At 36.9% G+C, this 20011-nt stretch overlaps 1 protein-coding gene across 1 annotated transcript; it reads left to right on the top strand.

Annotated features, from left to right (window-relative positions):
• Positions 1–1002: 1002 nt before the first annotated feature.
• Positions 1003–18068, top strand: LOC104616125 (proto-oncogene tyrosine-protein kinase receptor Ret-like; the record flags this gene model as incomplete). The annotated part of the gene is made up of 8 exons (XM_010290216.1): positions 1003–1110; positions 2721–2935; positions 3044–3166; positions 6015–6085; positions 10072–10209; positions 12138–12237; positions 13875–14022; positions 17981–18068. Coding segments are annotated over 8 exons (991 nt in total), but the record flags the coding sequence as incomplete, so codon positions are not given.
• Between the last annotated feature and the right edge of the window lie 1943 nt (positions 18069–20011).

Genomic DNA, 20011 nt, shown 5'->3' with positions numbered 1-20011 from the left:
AAGAGTAAACCTGTCTAAGCCACGAGCTTAAATGGATATTTTAAATGGATATGTAAATAAATCCTTTGGTACTTACAGCCTTTATGGAAAAACATACAGTACAGCACCAAAGAGCAGAAGCTGAGCTTGTTTTTTATTAGCCTTACGTAAAGGTGACCACATACTTGTCAGCTACCCAGTAATAACACTCTGTAGGAACTATCCAGGGAGGTTCTGTGTGTCAGAGAGATTAAGAATGAGGTAGAAAAAGGGTTATCTCTGACCTATGGTGTCTTTATGACTAAAGATCTCCTTCAAGCCCCAGTGCGTTCAAAGAGGAAGTTTGTTAGAAGAATCCTGCAAAAACAAAGTGCTTGAAAGGGTAAGGAAGCCTCTAGGGGCTATATATTGTTATACGATTCCCCCTGACATCAGCAAAGTTTGCATACATGTCTTCCAGTAAAATCAATCTGAACTGTACATTTAGCTTCTGAACTCTAAACCTGGATGTGTGCTACACGTGTAAGCCAGTAGATTAGTGGATTTTTACTCCATCAGAAAATGTATTTAGGAGGAGGAGGGCTATACCATGGGAGTTAACTGAGCGAGTCTTTTTTGTTTGATCAACATAAAAATCTTAGCTTCTTTATGCTTTTAAAGCTTTGATTGCACTGATTCATGCTAAAAAGCTGCTTTAGAACACTAGAAAAGGTCTGTAATAATTTCATGACATCTTCAAGACATTACAGACTCTGGTCCTGATTCTTGTCTGACCTACTCTTTCTGTAGTCACTTGCATCAGGGCAGACTGATGATTAGAGCAGGTTACCAAGTCAGAACAGCAGCAGTGACTGCAGGACAGTGGAGATGGGGGAATTTCTCTCCTGTGGGGAAGTACGGAGTTTTCCAACCTCTTGCTAATCCCAGGAGAAATGGCTGTGATCTCATACTTCAGATGGTAGGTAGAGAACTCTTGAGTAATGCTTTCCTAACCACAACTGTGTGTTTGGACACTTTCTGCAGAAAATGCTTCCCAAAGTGAGCTGCGAGATCTGCTTTCAGAGTTCAACCTTTTGAAACAGGTGAACCATCCTCATGTCATCAAACTTTATGGAGCCTGCAGTCAAGACGGTAAATATTAGAAGCTCGTTAGTAAGATGAAAATGTCAAGCAAGGAAATAAAGAGCAGTTTGTTGATGGGTTTGGACCACTGCTTAATAATGGCTGAGCACCTTTTAATTTTGCTGCTGGCTGAAGAAATGGGGGACATATAAGAAAAGCAATGTTTGAAGGGAAGGGGAAATACTAATTCAGGGCAACTAAGTATTCTTCCTGTGGTTTTCTTCAATGCACAATTTGATTCTGAAGCTATTTTAAATTTAACCAATCTACTACCAATTCTCTTCCAATCAATATGTATTTTTATATTATGTTGATGCTAAGTAAGTGTTTGCAAATATGGGTTATATTTAAAGTTTAATGGAGTTTTCAATATTGTTATTATTCACAGGAAAACAATGCTTTGAGACCTGAGCCAGGGAGCAAGTTCTCCCTTTGGAAAAAAAAAAAAAAAGGGCAAAACAAAACAGAAAAAAAAACACCCACAAAAAAACCCAACTGAACAAAAAAAAGACAACTACAGATCCTTTTGTTAAAATATAGCTCGTTAGTTAGATTGATGCTCAGTTCTCCTCCTCCGTCACAAAACTGTTGTCTCCCTCTTGTGAAATATTTGCTAAAAGCAACAGTCATTGAAAGGTATATTTCAAGGAGGAAAATTTTCAGACACACATTATAAACTGCCAATGAAGCAAATTTTCACAGTTGTGCATAGGAATTGATCTGAATAATTTCTGTCCATGTTAAATGAAGTTGCACGGCAACATCCTCTTCCTTTTGCATCTTTAATTATGCAGCTGAAAATCACAGTATGCATGTTGCAACCTTGGGCAAAGGCCCGCCGCCTTTGCCCACCCAGTTCTGTTGCAAGTGGCACTTTTAGTTGTAGACAGAGAATATAATTCAGGACTGAGTCATCCCTGAGTCTTACTAAGGTAACGAACCAACGGGGCGGGATACATGTATTTTTTTCTTTTCAGTACAATGCATTTTTTCATCCCAAAGGAAGTGAATTATTTCTGAGTCACAGGCTTTTAATAAATACCAAGTTAATTCATTAGCGTATGGGGTGGGAGGGTTTTGATACAGCAGCCAGATGTATTTAGCATTAAAGCACTGAGTGTATATTATTCATGTGGGTAATGGGGAGGAGAAACTAATGGATTGAAATGTCAGAATATTTCTAAGTGCTCTGTAAAGGCACCTTAAATACAACACTGAAATTAGCAGATGATTTGGCAGCGCAGTGTCACACACTCCAGAAAAGTATTTTTATTTTAGGTTTTTTTGTTCAAAGTTTCTCCAAGTTGAGCTCTTTCACAGATCTGATTTGTAAGAAGGTTGTCTCTTTTTTAGTTTCAAATTATTTAGATGAGGGAATCTAGGCAAGAGCTAGAATTCTGCTTTGATTTAGGCTGAAACTCCCTCAGTTTGCATAGAGGATGTAAGCTAAAAATACTCTACGATTCCATGACTGATTCGGTGCCTTTTACGTAAAGGCCAGAGGTGTCTGGAGCCTCTGTCTGTTCAAAACAATGTGTTGATTAGAAGAGACTTATTTGAAAAAAATTAAAATGGTTATTTATTAATTGTTTACTTATCTGTGTGTGTGTTTATTTCAGGCCCGCTGTATTTAATTGTGGAATATGCTAAATACGGCTCCTTGCGCAGTTTTCTCCGGGAAAGTCGAAAAGTAGGACCAAGCTACGTGGGTAGTGACGGCAACAGAAATTCAAGTTATTTGGATAACCCTGATGAGAGAGCCTTAACAATGGGAGATCTGATATCGTTTGCATGGCAGATATCACGGGGAATGCAGTACCTTGCAGAAATGAAGGTAGGGCAGTGTAACAGTGATCTGAGCATGTCCTTGTGATAGAGGGACATGTCAGCAGTCAGTTCCTCCACAAGAAACATAAACACTATTGTTGGTTTCTTCCAAAAGCTTGTCCATCGTGACTTAGCAGCCAGAAATGTACTGGTGGCAGAAGGGCGCAAAATGAAGATTTCTGATTTTGGCCTCTCCCGTGATGTATATGAAGAAGATTCATATGTCAAGCGGAGCAAGGTACAGTGCATATTAAAGAAAGTAGTGGGAATTATTACCTCATCAAGAGAATGAATTTATACTGCAGGACTTGAGCACAGAAGAAAAAGACAATAGCTATTTTTTATGAACTTAGAATAATTGTCTATTTTAAAGAAATAAAAATTAAGATAAAGCAAAATTATGAGCTTAATCAGTGGGACAGTAATATATATATATGTGTGTAAAAAAAAAAAAGTTTCATATTTAAGTCACCATTACCTTCTCCACCTCTTTCTGTTGACTTGTCAACAAAAGCAATTTATTTCTAATATGTAAAAGTTAATAAAAGAAGAGTCACTATGGTGATTAAGGTCTTGGAATATCTGACATGCAAGTAGAGGCTGATAAGAGCCGGGTTTGTTTAGCCCCTCTTTGTAAGGGGGATCTTACTGATGTGTATAAATACCTGATGGGAGGGAATAAAGGCAACAGAGCCTGTCTGTGGCCCAGTGACAGGGCAAGAGGCAATGGGCACTATTTTAAATAGGAGAAATTCCATTTAAAGAAAAGAAAAAACTTTTTTACTGTAACAGTAATTGAACACTGGAACAGGCTGCCCAGAGAATCTCGATCTCTGAGGATATTAAAAATCTGTCTGGAAGTAATCTCAAGAAACCTGCTGTGGCTGGCCCTGCTCTGAGCAGAGGGGTGAGGTCCCTGCCCACCTCAGTGGTTCTGTGATCCTGTGAAAAGTTGCAAGTCAATACGTAAAGAGTAGGATGAGATCTGCTCGTTTTTAAAAGCTATGTGCCAAATAGTCTGTAATAAATTATTTCTTAAGGCTAGAGAGTTCACCCAGGATGCTTTAAAATAGCATGTGTTTTGTTAATGTGACTACAGAAGAATGACACCTTTTTTCACTGCAGGAGCTTTTAGCTATTAACTTTTTTACAGGTAGAAGGCAGACCATTTTTAAAATGAGGTGGGCCCTCTTACTTATCCAGTTCCTCATCGCACTGCTTGGAAACACAAACAAAACCCACCATAGTTCTTCTCAGTCTCTTTTCCTATTTATAATCAAAAATATAAACAAAAAAATCCCAAGGAGTCGAAAAAAATGTAGACAATTTCTATAAAGATCCTAATTTCAGGAATTATCACATCTATGCAGAAGACTTGAAGCAAAGGCCTCCTCCAAATACTTCCAAATGTATGAAAGATATCAAATCTTAATCAAAATGGTACTTCACAGGTTGAGGTAGATTAGGAGCTCATGCTACCTGCCAGAGGTTATTTAAAGCGATTCCATTTTGCCTGCCACAGTAAATTATTGTCAGGTGCCTAGACACAGTTCTGTCTGCTCGCCGTGCTCACGGCAGGACTCAGCATGCTGCAACGCTTCACCCACTATGACTGTGCAAAGGAAGTTTGATAGACAAGTTGTTGAGTCACATCACTGAAAAGAAACGTTTGAGCATAATAACTTTGAGACTACGAAGATAAGTTAAGGCTTATCATTTATTTATTCTTGTAAAAAACACTGTCAAATACAGCAAGCCAAATTCTGCTTCCTGCCTGTTTGCATCCACCCGTCACTGACATCCGCAGGACTTTTAAAAGTCAATCCCAGGCCAGATTGTGATGTTCGCTGACACTATTTTCTATTGACTCTTTCTAAGATGAGTAGTGTTGGTTCAGTTCCCTCTATGACTAAATATGAAAGAGTAGCCAACAGAATTTTTGGCACGTGAAAATTTTAAGAGTTTTATTAGAAGATTTCCATAAATACTGTGAATTTTCAGTTTAGTTTTCCCTAGGCCAGTTTGTGTGAATGTTTAAAAAAACTTTTTGGACAACATGATCACATGTAAAAGGGCTTTGCCATGTTCATTTAGCTATCTTCTGATATATGTGTTTTACATTGATCTATACCGGTTGCTCTATATTTTAAGTGTGATGCACTTACATAAAGGCAGTTTCATTCTATTTGTCAGGGTGTTGATGTACCGAATGGGTATTTTCTCTTTGCTTCCGAGACACTCGTTGCCGTAGCATTCTTCAGAGCCTAACAAGCATCTGTCTGCTTGCATAGGGAAACAGGGAAAAGAAAAAATTGAGAGGAAGGAAGAAGGAGAAGTTTCAAATCCTACTGAAACAGTTGTTGCATATATGTATGAATTTCATGAGAACACGAAGTAAGGCGTATAAATGCTAGTGATATTGTGAAGGTTATGAAGCATCTTGGAAATTTTGCAAAGCTCGATTTTCATGAATAACTGGTGAAGATCTCTCAGATTTCATCAGTGACTTTCTGCCAGTGGAAAGTAGCAACTTTTAGATTCAGTTTAGTAACCAATAACCAAATACGACTGCCCAGGTACAGTTCTGAAACCAAAGGTATCATAACAGCTGGGTGCTTCCATTTATGCATCATCCCTGATATAAATGAGATAGCTCTTCCTCATTAATCACCATTCACCATCATTTTTGCGTTTGCACATTTCCCAAAAGCCATGGGGAATGTTAGAAGACGGACATTCATGTCTGAAGAATATAACTCTTTGGATAAAGCTCTTTGTTAAGAGGATTAGAGTTGAGTTTATCTGACTTAAACTGGTGACCATCTGGAAAAAAAAATACACCACTTTATTGTATATAATTAGATTACTGAAGTGGGTGGAATGAAATGAATGAGTGATTTTAAAAACTTGTACAATTGTTCTCCTCACTTTTTTTCTTCTGAAATGCCAAATCATTCAGCCCATTGGAAAATATTAAGAGTATGGATAGATTATCTGTTACAGTTTTGAAGATAAATACCTTGGTTTTCCACTTGGAAACTTAATTTTCTGACCAGTAATTGCATTGTTGCTTTTTTCTCTGCTAGGGTCGGATACCTGTTAAATGGATGGCCATAGAGTCCCTATTCGATCATATCTATACAACACAAAGTGATGTGTAAGTGTAAATTCTTGCATTCTTTATGGTTTATGTACTTGTTTATGGAAATGAGGGCGGAAGCACAACACGGTACATAGTAGCTGAAGCTGTTACTCTTACAAAGCGGCATGAAGAACAGAGCCCGGATGGCACTATCAGCTGGCAAAGATACGTAAGATTTTTGCTGTTGAATTTTATCTGAAGAAAAGCTTATCAGAGGTGTTCAGGTACATGATTCCTGTCGAAATCAACCAGGGTTGGATCTGTTCATGTGACATGGTTGCCTTTGAATACATACACACAAATTATTAGTCTTTGCTAAAGATAATGATCATACCCCAACTTCCCAGTTCCTGTTCATCACTTGTCTGTCACACTTGCTGGCAGATGAGGAATAGGGTGGCAAGAAGAGAAGAATTTAATGCCAGACCTCACTTCTATTGAAATCAATGACAAAACTCCAATTAATTTTAATGACAGCCAGCTCCGATCTAGGCGAATAGTCCAGTTCCAGTGCCAAGATGCAAGTTCATTTGCATGATTAGGGAAACAGATCCTGAAGATGGATATGCTCCTTCCCCACCTGGGATGATGAGGTGGCAAAGCTATCACAGCTAAGCTGTTTTCACGGCTGATAAGCAAGGAGCCAGGCAGAGGAGCGTTTGGATACATTTCACTCAGGATCAGATACTTTAATTTCTTTCTCTCTGGAATGAATGATGCTTGTGACTAGTCACCAGGCAGACACTGTAAAACAAAGTATTATTTATTTAGGAGAAAAACCTCTAAGGGACTGCAAAAGCAGCAGTGCTTATGCCTTATTTTCTGCTAGGTAGCATTTTGATACTTTCTAAGTTTCCCTTGAAAGAGGATCTGACTATAGTAATGTTTTCATTAAACTCAAATGGAGTAAAACATACCAATCTCAATGACATTTCCCTTTGGGGGGAAAACACTTTGGTAATAGCAGTATGTGCAAATAGGAACCTTTTGATTTGTACTTCGAAAATTACTTACGTTCACCTTTTACTCTCCTCTCTGCAGGTCAGAGCGGTTTTAGTGAAATAAAATATTTTGCTTGCCTTAGAAATTCCTTACAAATAGAATTCCAAAATATTTTCATTTACTTTGTTTCACTTGAAGTAAGAAAAGAAAAAAGACTGGGGTAATTCTTGGGAGAAAGTCACTTTTACTTAGGTTTGCTTCAGGTTTTTTCCAAGTCTCTTTTTTTTATCCCCCTCAGAGGATAAATGTTGTGCTGACCTTCTCAACAGTGACTTTTCCCAGAGAATTGTTAAAATTCTTTTAAAAAATTCTTAGCATATTTTTAATTCCTTCATCTTCTGCAAAACAGATTTGTCGCTATGGTTTGGGACCAAAACAGATTGTGTTGTCATCTAACTGCCCGTTGTTTGATTGTTGATTGATCTTCCGGATCTAATACTATTCCTCCCTGTTTGTTTTCCTGATGGGCTGCTTCTAAGCCCAGGAGCCCACCTCTTGTATGTGTGCTACAAGACCACGCAGAGACTGCCCAGCTGGTGTTAGGGAAGCTAGCTCTGAGCCTGGGTGCTGCACCCTGGTGCTGCATAGCTTTACTGCTTCCCAGATCCGGTTTAGCATGTCCGTGTAAAGCCATGCTGATTACCAGCTTTCTTGGAGAAGCATCAGGCATTCTTGACAGAGCACTACATTGTGCTTTGTGGGTTCACTTCAATACAATGGCATAAAAGGTCTAAATATCTGCCACACTTACACAGTGCCTTTGACTCACTAGTGAGGTTACCTTCACTATTCATTTCATTATACATGAAGTAATCTAAGTGTGAGATAGCAGCTCATAATTTAGACAAGTCCCTACAGAACAGTACTGACATATGGTGTTGGCAGAGCAAATCCTCTCCAGCACTAGGTTCCACGAATGCCATTCCAACAGCAGCAAACTGATCAATGAAGCACTTTTTTTGCAGCATTGATTGTTATTTTAGATAATTACACTCACTGAAAATATTATTTTATGAGTATTCCTTTTTGTTTGTGGTGATATAATTATATTTTAGTTGAACATATATATTAATATACTCAATAACCCTTCCAATATGCTCTTTTTTCTGATACTTTCTATTTCCCAGCCTCTTCCTTCTAAAGGCTTTTTATATAGTTAGTGGTTAGCAGTGCTTAATAGCAGTACCACTTGCCAGCATTCACAAAATGCCTTTTTGCTTCAGAGGTCGATGACATCAGTGGAAAGCTAGCCTACTGTTTTCCTCTTCACATATTTTTCTTTCCTGGCTTTTTCTGATCACATTTTTATTCCGCAATAAACATAGGACAGTAGGAAATTTTTCAACTCCCGTTTCTCCTCCCACAGTACTTAATTTGTATAATGATTTGAAAGCGTTGCAGCATTCTACAGCATTCTGTTCTAATATGACCATTTACTAAACAACTTTAATTAAGAAATTATTAATCTGATCACTCCTTCTGTATTCTTTAAAATTCCTCTTGAGCAGAAGAGATGGATTTTAAAAATAAAACACGCTATGCTACAAAGTTTATTTTAATTAGTCATGGACAGAATTATAACCTGATGGCAGAGCATAATTGGCTTCAAAAACGGTATGGGGAGGTGTATTAATAAAGTATATGAAGATGCTATAAATATTAATTAGCTTGGAAGAATGTGCAGACTGATTAAAAATTAATTCAATGAATGGCATCAGGGAGAAAAATGGCAGCGTATCACTTAGGTCTGTGTGACTCACTTTGGCTTCTCTGCCTGTTTTTGGACAGAGGGGTTGGACTTTTGGGGTTATCATTGTTCTTTAAAATGTGAGAAGCACAGGTAGAATGTAGTCAGACAAGACGTGAGGATGGTGGCTAATCCTTTGAGATGGAATTTTTAAAGGGAATTAGACACTGCTGTTTGGTTTGGTATTGGGTTTGTAACACTTCCTAAAATCTTGAAAGTGGAGTTTGCACAGAAATTACCCAATGATGAAAGCACAAATGCTAACACTTGTCATAAATTGTATGTAATTTTGCTTCCAGATGCATCCCATTGAATATCCTCTTTGAGTGAAACAGTGTTGGCTGGTTTCCTTCATTTTGAACATCCAAATTTTGGCAGTTCTGTCAGTTGAGCAGATTCAAGAGGAATTTGTAGCTTCTTTGTGTCTCAAAAAAGCCTTCCACGAAGGAAAGAAAAACATTTTTGCCTCTCTTCTCCTTGCCTGCCCTCCAAAAATGGACTAATTTAATCTATCTAAATATTTCCAACCCATTGAGTAAGGTCTTTTTGTTTGAGCTCGTCAATAAAGTAGGTTAAAAAAGTCACCATTTTTTTCTGTTTGTTTCACAAAACAGTTTCTTCTGTCTTCTGTTCTACGTTAAACTGTACTTTAGGCATTTGGCATTTCCAGAATAAATTCTTTCCTCTTCTTTCATCAACTGTAAGAAGAAAATTAAGTCCTGAATCACTGAAACGGCCCAACAGACCATCTGAAATCAAAGATGTTGCTCATGATTTTATATGCACAATGTGTTTATTTCAGAAACATAACCTCACAGTCAAGACAGCAGACCAGTCCCTTGGTAACTGGTTGAGCCAGCCTGTGTAAATTTAGACAATTACTTCTGAATAGGACTATAAGGGCTAATTAGGGAGGTTAGACTCCTTCCGTAGTCAAAGGAAAAAGAGAGGCACTTCCAGGAACACTGTACAGAAGAGGAACAAGCCTTTGTGATTCTTTCTGCTGTCTAGACAAGATGGGCCTTTGCAGGATAGTTAGCTTTTGTCAATGGATAAAAGAAGGGTATCCCTTATCTCTACTGTCTTGGTTGCTGATCTTTTTAACGAAGGGTATTTGGGAACAAGGATGGCCCTGCATGCATCTGTACAGCCCCTCTAGCTCAGCAATGTCTTGAATTTGGTCGAGTTCTCAAAATACTGGAAAGAGATTTGTTGGGTGAAAGCCACACTAAGATCATTTTCTCTTTTTCAGATGGTCATTTGGAGTTCTGCTATGGGAGATTGTAACTTTGGGAGGCAATCCTTACCCAGGTATTGCTCCTGAAAGACTCTTTAACCTCCTAAAAACAGGCTATAGAATGGAGAGACCAGAAAACTGCAGTGAAGAAATGTAAGTAGCTCTTGATCTGATTAGATTCATAAAACATCTCTTGAATACATTTTTTTTAAAAGCTTTAAATAAATACCACATAAATACTATTCTGTATATCTCAGAGGTATAATCAAAATATGTAGTGCTCAAAAGAATGCAATGAAATTAGCGAACAGTCAAGTGCAGGAAGAGACCTGCCAACAGAATGCTTGCAGCTACATCCAAAATATTTGCATAACACACTTGCCAAACAATTAAAAGAGTTTGATTATTCAAAACTTTTGAGGATGGGGGGAGGAGGAGAATTTCATAAAACACAGTGGTAGCTGAAGTATGCAGGAAAACGTTTCAGTACTTCTCTGCAAATGAGACAGATGTTCCATCCACAGTCATCGTCTATTAGTCGTCCTGGCATTACATAGGAGAAAAGGATACCTCGACCCAGAAATCTATACCCTGGAAGACACAAATTTTCTGTGACTTGATAAGTCCATGGCAATTTCTTTTCTATTTGGAGACGCTCATATTTCATTGGCTGATTTATTAAAACACTCTCAATGTGAAATATCTTCTCACTGTGGTTCTTCCACGGCATTTGGAGATGAGGCATGATTTTATGTTTAGCCTGCAAATCTGGTCATGGTCAGGTTTTTTTTAGAAAGTTACAAGGCTATAATCACTAGGACATCTCTTTTGACTGATTTTCAGTATGAAGGATGCTTTGGCCACGTCCAGGCTGAGAAAATACATTATAAATAATTTAATTTTATTTTTTTAATACCATGTACAGAGAAAAAACATTAAAGGTTTCTGAAGTTAGGGCAGGGTAGAAGTTTATAAATGTCACTGGCAAATATCCTCTAGCAAATACTTAATATTTAATTTTTTTTGTTTGTTTTATCCCAACAGGGAATAAGACTTCATTCCTCAAACATAGGTTATATCATTGATAAATACAAGGTTAGGCAAGCTGACCATGCCTGAATTTCTCTTTTTATTCAAGCCACGCCGTGGCTTTCTGACTGGTTTAGATTTTTTCTGTTTTACTCAGAAATTTTCCTGACAGCCTTTCAGAGTCCACTTTAAGGACCATTTTTCTTAAATTGCATTCTCTGCTTTACCCAGTTGAATAAGAGAGAGATCATGGATGAGGGTAAAAAATGTAATGCTTTTCAGTAGCTTGCTGTAGTTCTTGTAGCCAACTATTTCCACAACTAGAACACTTTTGTGACTAGATCACTTAGTCCTGAAAACACTTGAGATAGAAAAATAACATGAGCGGCACAGGTTGCAGAGTTACATTTCCAGAGCTTGGACAATGTCTGTCTGAGGGTCACTCAACTATAAAACTTTAATTCTGCTCCCTTTCGTTTCTATGCTGTATGCTATGGAAGGGAGTTAAAGACAGAATAAGAATAGATATAATTGAAGTAATCAAAAGAATGCTAGTTTGTGCAAATAGTCTTGGGTTACACTTTACTTTGAAGGAAAGTTTACAGAAACTTTTCAGAATTTAAACAGATGAAGAACAAAATTCTACTTTCTGATATAACTGCAGTTTTTCAGGTTGAGAGATACACATCAGTGATGATAACAAATACCTTTAAAGTCATATGCAAACAAAATCATTTAGAAACCTGGCATGCTGCCTCCATGAGGTGATCCTCTGAGAAAGTGAAAATAACGAAAGAAATCTTAACACTACAGTCCTTCAAGGACAGTCAAGTGCATCATCATTTAAACTCATAAAGACTCTTGAAAATAAAAACCCATTCTTGTGAATGTCAGTTGTTGATTCAGAGGAATGTTCAACAGAACACACAACAAAGACTGATGTACTTGTGTGTGGTCTTCATGCCACAGTTCAACTTCAGTACTATGAACGATTTGAGCAGAAGCATGACCCACTTCTAACATTTTTTTTTTCACCTTGCGGTGGGTCACAGGTACAACCTGATGTTGCGCTGTTGGAAGCAAGAACCTGATAAAAGACCAACATTTGCTGAGATCAGCAAGGAACTAGAGAAAATGATGGTGAAGAGTAGGGTAAGTGTGGGAAAGCATGAGTTTTTGCAAGTTTTTGTCATCATCTGAGTTTGAATATACAAAAATAATTATTTTTTAAAAAAAATGAAAAGTAATTTACTTTTGATCAAATTTTAAAGCATCTAAGTATCTAGTTTCTTCTAAATGCATCCAGCATTTTGAAAGCAGTACCACTTCATATAGTGGCTTTGGTGACTTAACCCTAAATGCAGATGAGTTATCCTTAATCTGTCTAGCTTCCTTAAATAATAAAAAAAAAAAATTAAAATTCACTGTGAAAAGTTACTCCTAAATTGCACTCCTTAATAAATAACCCTAGGAAGCCTAGAACTAGAAGAATGCAGTATTTTCTTAAATCTTAGTTACAGGACGATAGCAACAGAGATATTAAAGCTGTATGATTCCACCATTCTGAGTTACTTCAAAACTACTGTAAACCTGTATAGACTTTCTTTGAATGAATAGATGCTGAAGTCTAAAAATAAGTCAAAGTTCCATATATTTATAAAATATATGCATACCTTATTGCACATAAACACATAATTAAAAAAAAAAATCTACTAGTTATGTGAAGGAGGCAGTTGCAAATGAAAACTAGAGGAAATACGGTGACCATTATCAGATTTGAGAATGCGATGGTGTTTACATTGGGTGCAAAGAGAACTGATAAACAAAGGGGAAAAATTTTTTTCAGAATGAGAATGTAAAAATAAGTTCTAAATTAAAAATGGCAAAGGGAAAGGTCTAGGCTGTACATTAAATCACTGACTTGTCAACCACTTATGGCTGCTGAGAATCAGTATGCAAACAATCTACATGTGCAGTGACAGACTTGTAATACAGAGGCTGGCAAGTTTTCTGAAATTTTCATCATAATTAAACCCGAAACGAATCCAAAACAGAGCTCAACAAATTAGTCTTTTTTCTTCATGCCTTTCTGAACGAAAAATTCTGGAGATATTTCAATTTATAAAATTGGGTAATTTTACCTTCTCAAAGTTTAGTTTCAGTAAATTTCCAAAGGAAAGGCCATTTTCAAAGGAAAAAACAAATTTTAGATTGGTTGAAAATGCTTCACACTTGCTTTTTTGCATCAAAGCAATTCAGCAGCATAGATGAAAACCTATGAATTCTTAAGGGTTGACCTAAGTATTTAGTTTTAAAACAGCAGCAGCAAAAGCCTTATTTGGCAATATTTACACAGATAATTTTATATGTGATTACGTAATAGCTGTTGTAAAATGACAACAAGATCTGCGTACCTTCTCATTCAAGTGTGCCTATGTTATCTATATATATATATTTCAGGCACATGTATGTATCAAGCATTACAGAAAATGAATGTCAAACAAATCAGCACAGCCCTTTAACTTCTGGGTTATTTTACTGATATGCAGAATTAAGGGAAGTATTAATATGTCTCTAGCATATCTAGTGTTCTGGCAAATGAGATACTTCCAAAGGTGGTTGCAGAATGGGAGAGCCTACTCAGGTGCTAGAGGAACTATCAGAGGACAAATGCAGTGAGGTCCGTAGTTACTTGTTTTAAAGAAACCAGATGCACATTTAGCCTTTATACCCAACCAGTAACACTGCCACGAAGGTTAACCCCAGCTTTTTCTGTGTTCGCTTCTTAGGACTACTTAGATCTTGCGGCATCCACACCTTCCGATTCCTTACTTTATGATGATGGGCTCTCAGAAGAGGAGACACCACTCGTGGACTGTAATAATGCTCCCCTCCCTCGAACCCTCCCTTCCACATGGATTGAAAACAAACTCTATGGTAGAATTTCACATGCATTTACTAGATTCTAGCAACACCAAAAAAAATGATTTTTCTTCTGCACTGTTCTCAGACTCTGTAACCCCATTACAGTGTTTCTTGTCTGAATGAAGCCAATCAAAATTTGCTTGGAAGCTTTTTTGGGGTTTTTTGTTTGTTTTTTTCTTTTGGTAAATGTCAAAGTTTGCATCAGAATCATCCTTTAGTCATTTTGCAGCTGTGTTTAAAATAAACGTTTTTAAAAGGATGTGAAAATAAGTAAAATGACTAGATATCATACATTAAAAGAAAAAAAGATCAGGGAAGTATTCTCAGGGGAAATATAAAATGCTAACGAGTATCTAATTCAATTATCCTGTTGGGGGAGACTAGGAACATTTAAAGTATGTTAGATTCTGCACCTCTAATTTAAGCAATAGACTTTTTTTTAAAAATACTGCTTTTTTGCCATAGCTCAATGATAGGACCCATCTGTAACATTTTTCGTTTATCAAGATGGATTTCTAAATTTCAGCTGCTGTTAATGCATTCTGGATCCATAAGCTGAAATGTCTATTTAATGTATCATAGAATGAAACCAGAGTATTATATACAGAAGGTAGAAATACTGTATATAAGTATTATATACGGAATAAATCGACATGTAAAGTCCTTTGAAAATCGAATTAACAATGGGCATTTTGAAAATACACTCAGCTGTTTTCACGTCCTTTGATTTATTACGAAAATGTCAGTACTAAACCTTGATTGAATGATGTAGCAAGTGTTTTGAAAAAGAATATATGCTTTCATATTGTGATGGTGAGATGGACAGTAAAAATGGTTCTTGCCAAAACTCCTACATTTTGTCTCCTGATTAAATATTCTACATGTTTTTAGATATTTACTAACATCACAGATATTTTTTTCATTCTTCAAGCAGTACGACTTTTGAAAAGTTGGATCTTTTAGCTTAAAAGTTGCCATTATTACATGGCTGTGGGTCTATTTTTGATCTATACCCTAGCTATAATTTTCTTTAATAGGTTCCCCCACCTCACGTTCACTTTGGGGCACTCAGTGGCCAGACTGTTAAAAGAATGCAGTAACAGGAAAAATTGCCACCAAGGTTGATGGCAGATGCTGAATGCTTAATAAGCAACAAAATCAGATTTCTGTTTTGAAAATCTTGACCCTGGTATGGTTCTCTGCTTGTACAGCTGGATCAACATGGTGCTAAGCACTCTGCTTCCATTTTGGTGATCACCTGTGCCTAAACTGAGAAGCAGTTACTGGACTCAATGCAAATAATTACAGGCCAGAAATACACGTTTAAATGCTGAATCAAGACAAGAGTGCTCAGGACTTTGTTGGACTACTCAGTTGTGCTCCTTGGATTTCCTAAAATTAAGCAGGGGATCCCTGGTGAGAGTGTGAGAGTGTCCCCAAAACCTCACTGAAGCCAAAGGAAGGTGCCCATTTAAGTAAATGGAAATACTCTCAGTCATTGGAATGGACTTTGGATCCTGTCCCAAATAGGTTTATTAATTCCTGGAGCACTTCCTGTAAAGCAAGAACTTCCTCTTGCAAAGCAATATATTGCTACACGATTGTTAAAAAAGAAAATTATGGCAAGTTGGAGGCTCATCAGAAGAAAAATTATTAGCTTTTTATTATGCACATCTGTGTGTGCGCACACAATTTTTTATCAAGTAAGCACTTTATTTTTTCAAGGTTTTTGCCTACATCTGAATTTGTGCTTCAGGGATTTTGAAACGTCATTTATATGAATTGGTTTGGGACAAAATCCAGTGGACTGGCTTAAAATATTGAAGGGAGTTTTGCCAAGGGCCTTACTGTCTGCACATGAAGTTATGGTTCTTCAGTGCAGAACGAATTATCTGTTTTCATTTTTAGGCATGTCATACCCGAACTGGCCTGAGGAGAGCCCCGTTCCACTCACAAGATTCGATGGCACTAACTCTGTGTTTTCAAGATATGCAAATGATAGTGTATATGCTAACTGGATGGTTTCACACTCAGCGGCAAAATTTATGGACAAGTTTGATAGCTAAAATTTTCTTTGTGAAAGGTAATGGACTCCTGAGGGGAACAAAGATGCAAAGAATGGGAAGTCCATTGGCTCGTTCTTTGTACAATCAACAACTAACTTTTAAATTGGCAAACCCTTTTATTGGTAGTTTCTAAAGTGTGTTATTCATGCGGAAGACTATAACTGGTGATTTCCCCTTTCAGAAAACATATCAAGCTGGATAAGAGTTGTAGTTCCAGTACTTCTTTCTAGATTGCCATTTTGCATACGGTTCCGTTTGGCAACTTCTTACTGCAAATGGCCTCTTGCTGTTTTTCAGACTGACAATCCTGTGTTACGGCTTGCTTGGATGGGAAAATGTACTTGAACTGCTACTTTTACAGTGGCTGTTAGCACTCGACCACTTGATCTAAGCAGGAAGCACAAACAATATATGGAAGGGAGGGGGGAGATAGGCTCCCAAATTACTGGGCTTGCTATCAAATGAGAAGTGTTACAATGATGTTGGCACTAACGAAGCCTGTATCTTGGTTTGGAAGCAAACATTAAGTAACTCAACAGAGGACTTGAGATTCAACATTTGAAGTCTTGTAAAATGTATTGTCTTGTCTTAATGAGAAAAGAGTTTGTTTTATTAGTTTTAACTTATCTTACCTTTAGCACAATGAAGATAAATTTGATACAAGATAAGCTCTATAGACTGATGGCAATCAAGGGTGTTTGTCTGACACGTTTTACTTTCCATCACCTACATCTTACTGATGTTAAAACGTACAATCTTGTACAATCATAATTCCTCTTATGAGTTCAGAATAGACTGTACAGGATTTTTAGGTTGAATTCAAGTGAAGAGATTTGGTTTGCAGTCATGTTCAGCGGGTTGGAGTCCTCCTCTCAGCTCCAAATTGGATACACTGCCATGCACAGGACACTGCCATGATATAACTCCAAATAAACCTATTATCTTGAAAGTCATGAGTAAACGACACTTGCACAGCAAAATTGGTCTAAAACTCTACTGTTAATGAAACTACACAAGGAAAATGTCATCAGAATTTGTTAAGGTGAAATCTAAAAATATTGTGCTTACAACAGTGACTTGATATTTGGCAGAATGATCAGACTGTGAATCGTGTTCTATGTGGGAGAGTAAATGATCAGCACTACTTTTGTCTTTATTTGCAATCTAATATGGTTAAAGACAACTTCTTGTTTGCTACAAATGTTGGGATGTAAATCCTGAGTGACTCGTTGTTAGCATTGTGACGGTTATTCTAAAGAATCCACTTTTACCAAAGCTTGCTCCTGTCAGTTACAATCCAATTTAGCTGTTTTCAGATGTTGTTTTGTGTGTCACCTTTATGTTTCCATTAAAATCTGTGATTTCAGAAACAAGAGAGTCAGACTGCCAAACCCGAATGCAGATTTTCATTTTACAAAAAGTGGGATATAAAGTGCTCTATTGGAATTTAGACACCTTCAGCGCTGGATATCATATTTGATCCTGTCCTGGTTTCAGACAAGCACTAAGCAGAGTGACTTTTTCTTTGTTACAAACATTTACTGTGTTGTGTAATGCTTATGTACAATAAGCAGATAAACTATGTATACAGAAGGGGTTCAGCTGTGATATAACGGTGATCATCGCTAGCATGACACAACTGTCAGAATGCATACTTTTAAAATAAATGGCACTGAAAATTAAGCCCATTATATGGGCTTTTTTGTCTATTGGGAGATCTATGAAAAAAGGAGAGAAAAATGGCACTTGTGGTAACTTTTTGCTTTTCCAGTCCTTTTCCTATATTTTATGTCTGTAAATGGGAATTGTTTGCCATGAGCAGTCAAGGCATCAAGATTTTTGTAGGTATTTTTGATTTTGTTTTGTTTTTATTCTTCCTTAAATTAAAAAATTCTTTTTGTCAGCTATCCTCAGCAACAGTATTCAACTGGGAGATGTGAAACACCCAGTTTTTAACCTGAAAAGCCCTGCAACAACATTGGTGTACAGCAGGTGAGTGGGATAGTAAATGATGCTGAAATAACCCGTGGATGCAGAAAGTATTCTGTATTTTAGACTTGCAGGGTAAGTCAATGTTGTTTCAACCATTAATTCCTGTGAAAAATTTCACTAATAGTTATTGTCCCCTGTGTTACTGGACATAGATCCTGAATATAAAATACACACAGAGTTCATAACTGTAGTTACCATACACAATTACCTGCATTAAGTGCAGCTTAATGAAAAATTCTTAACAAGTGTTTCCTAATCCAACTAATTTTGACTCCCATCCTGCTCATGAATGTTGCTAAGAAATAGATTATTACTTTCAAGTATTTATTCATAATATGAAAGCTTCTGTCTTCCATGTATGCTATTTTCATAAATATTTCCCTTGAAGTGTTTCCTATTTGTTCTGTGTTGCCACTAGTCAGAATGGTGACAATCTTGTTTCAGTTCCCCATTAGGGAGTAAATGTACTTCCCATGTGGGAAAAAAGTGATACTGCAGATGATTACTTCCATCGGTGCCAAAAATACTTATGCCCTTGGCTGCCCTGAGGAAAGTGAATTCGAAGGGAACAAATGACTCACCTAAATGTACAGGTTGGAGGGAATAACTTTCTAAAAATTTCTGCCAGCCTTTTCTAAATATCCGCAGAGATGACAGGGTTTACCTGGGCTGTGCTTTGAGTTGTGACAGATGGGGGAGAGGGTGAATCCCATGTGTTCTTCCAGTCATTACAGCACCACAAGGAAGTTGTAATATTCATTCCTATAAACTTTTTCAGAGATTTGATACTCAGAAAAATCTTCTGTGAGGTTGCAGATTTTAATCTGCAGGTATTAGCCCATTTCATATAGTAGAAATTTTTAAAAAATATTGTCCCATGAAAACGAGGTACATCATAATTAAATCATGTGGGTTTATCTACAATTTATCATGCAAAATGTGCGTGAATCTCTACGGTACACTCAATTGGACCTAAGTAATTCTCAAAAACATACAGTAAAAGCAAGTTTCTATTCCTTGATGTTTTATAATCAATCTTATACAGATAATACAAGCCTCAAAATATATCCAAAAAGGATATTTCTATTATAATTTTTGAAAGTTCAAAAAAAATTACTTGTGATTTTGAAATGGTCGTTTCCAAACTTGTCCCACATAAAAGCCCTGTGCCTCTCACTGAAGCTACAATGGTAAATTTGTAACAAAATACTAGCGATGATGTTCAACAGCACCAGCTCCTAGGTAGCACCTGGCAACGTTCCCCAAAAACAAGGTACAGCTTGTCCGTTCTTTCCAAAAAAGAATCCTGTGATTCACAAAAGATGTATAAAAGTATATAAAATCTTAATAAGAAAACCTCAGCTGTTTAGGTCCACTGCAACAACCTCATATAATTTAAGTAGCCCCTCTGAGGGATCATTCATGAATAAATTAGTCAAAATCAACTATTCCACTAGTCTGCTAGCAGAATTACAAAAGATATCATCAAAACATGGACAAAGTAGCAATAGCCCAGGCCTACCCATCCTTAGCACAATATTGTGACTTGTCTATCTAGAAGCAGTATTCAGAAGCAGGTACTAGAGACTAGAAGACAGGTAAGCACAAATATCTCTCTAATGTATATCTAGACAGTGAATGAAATATTTTTCAAGTTCTTCAGTAAAGATGAGTTACTCAAGCTGTGTTTCAAAGTTTCTCATTTCTAATTCTTTGGGACAGCAACCTGTGTCTTCCAGAGCGAAGACTATGTATGTCAGAGACATATATACTCTTAATGCATTTTGAGATCAATAGTTCCTTTCTTTTCCTGGTGTGTTTTTTGGTTTTACCTGGTTTTATAAAGGGTTGTGTGGTATTTCAACACAACAGATTTCTTGCTAAAAAATGATTTCTTTGACCTGTTAGGAAAGTTGATTTTGCTGATAATGTTCTGAAGTTAA

This window comes from Phaethon lepturus, unplaced genomic scaffold, assembly GCF_000687285.1.
Source record: "Phaethon lepturus isolate BGI_N335 unplaced genomic scaffold, ASM68728v1 Scaffold48076, whole genome shotgun sequence".
NCBI lineage: Eukaryota > Metazoa > Chordata > Aves > Phaethontiformes > Phaethontidae > Phaethon > Phaethon lepturus.
This window is presented reverse-complemented; position numbering and strand designations above follow the sequence as displayed.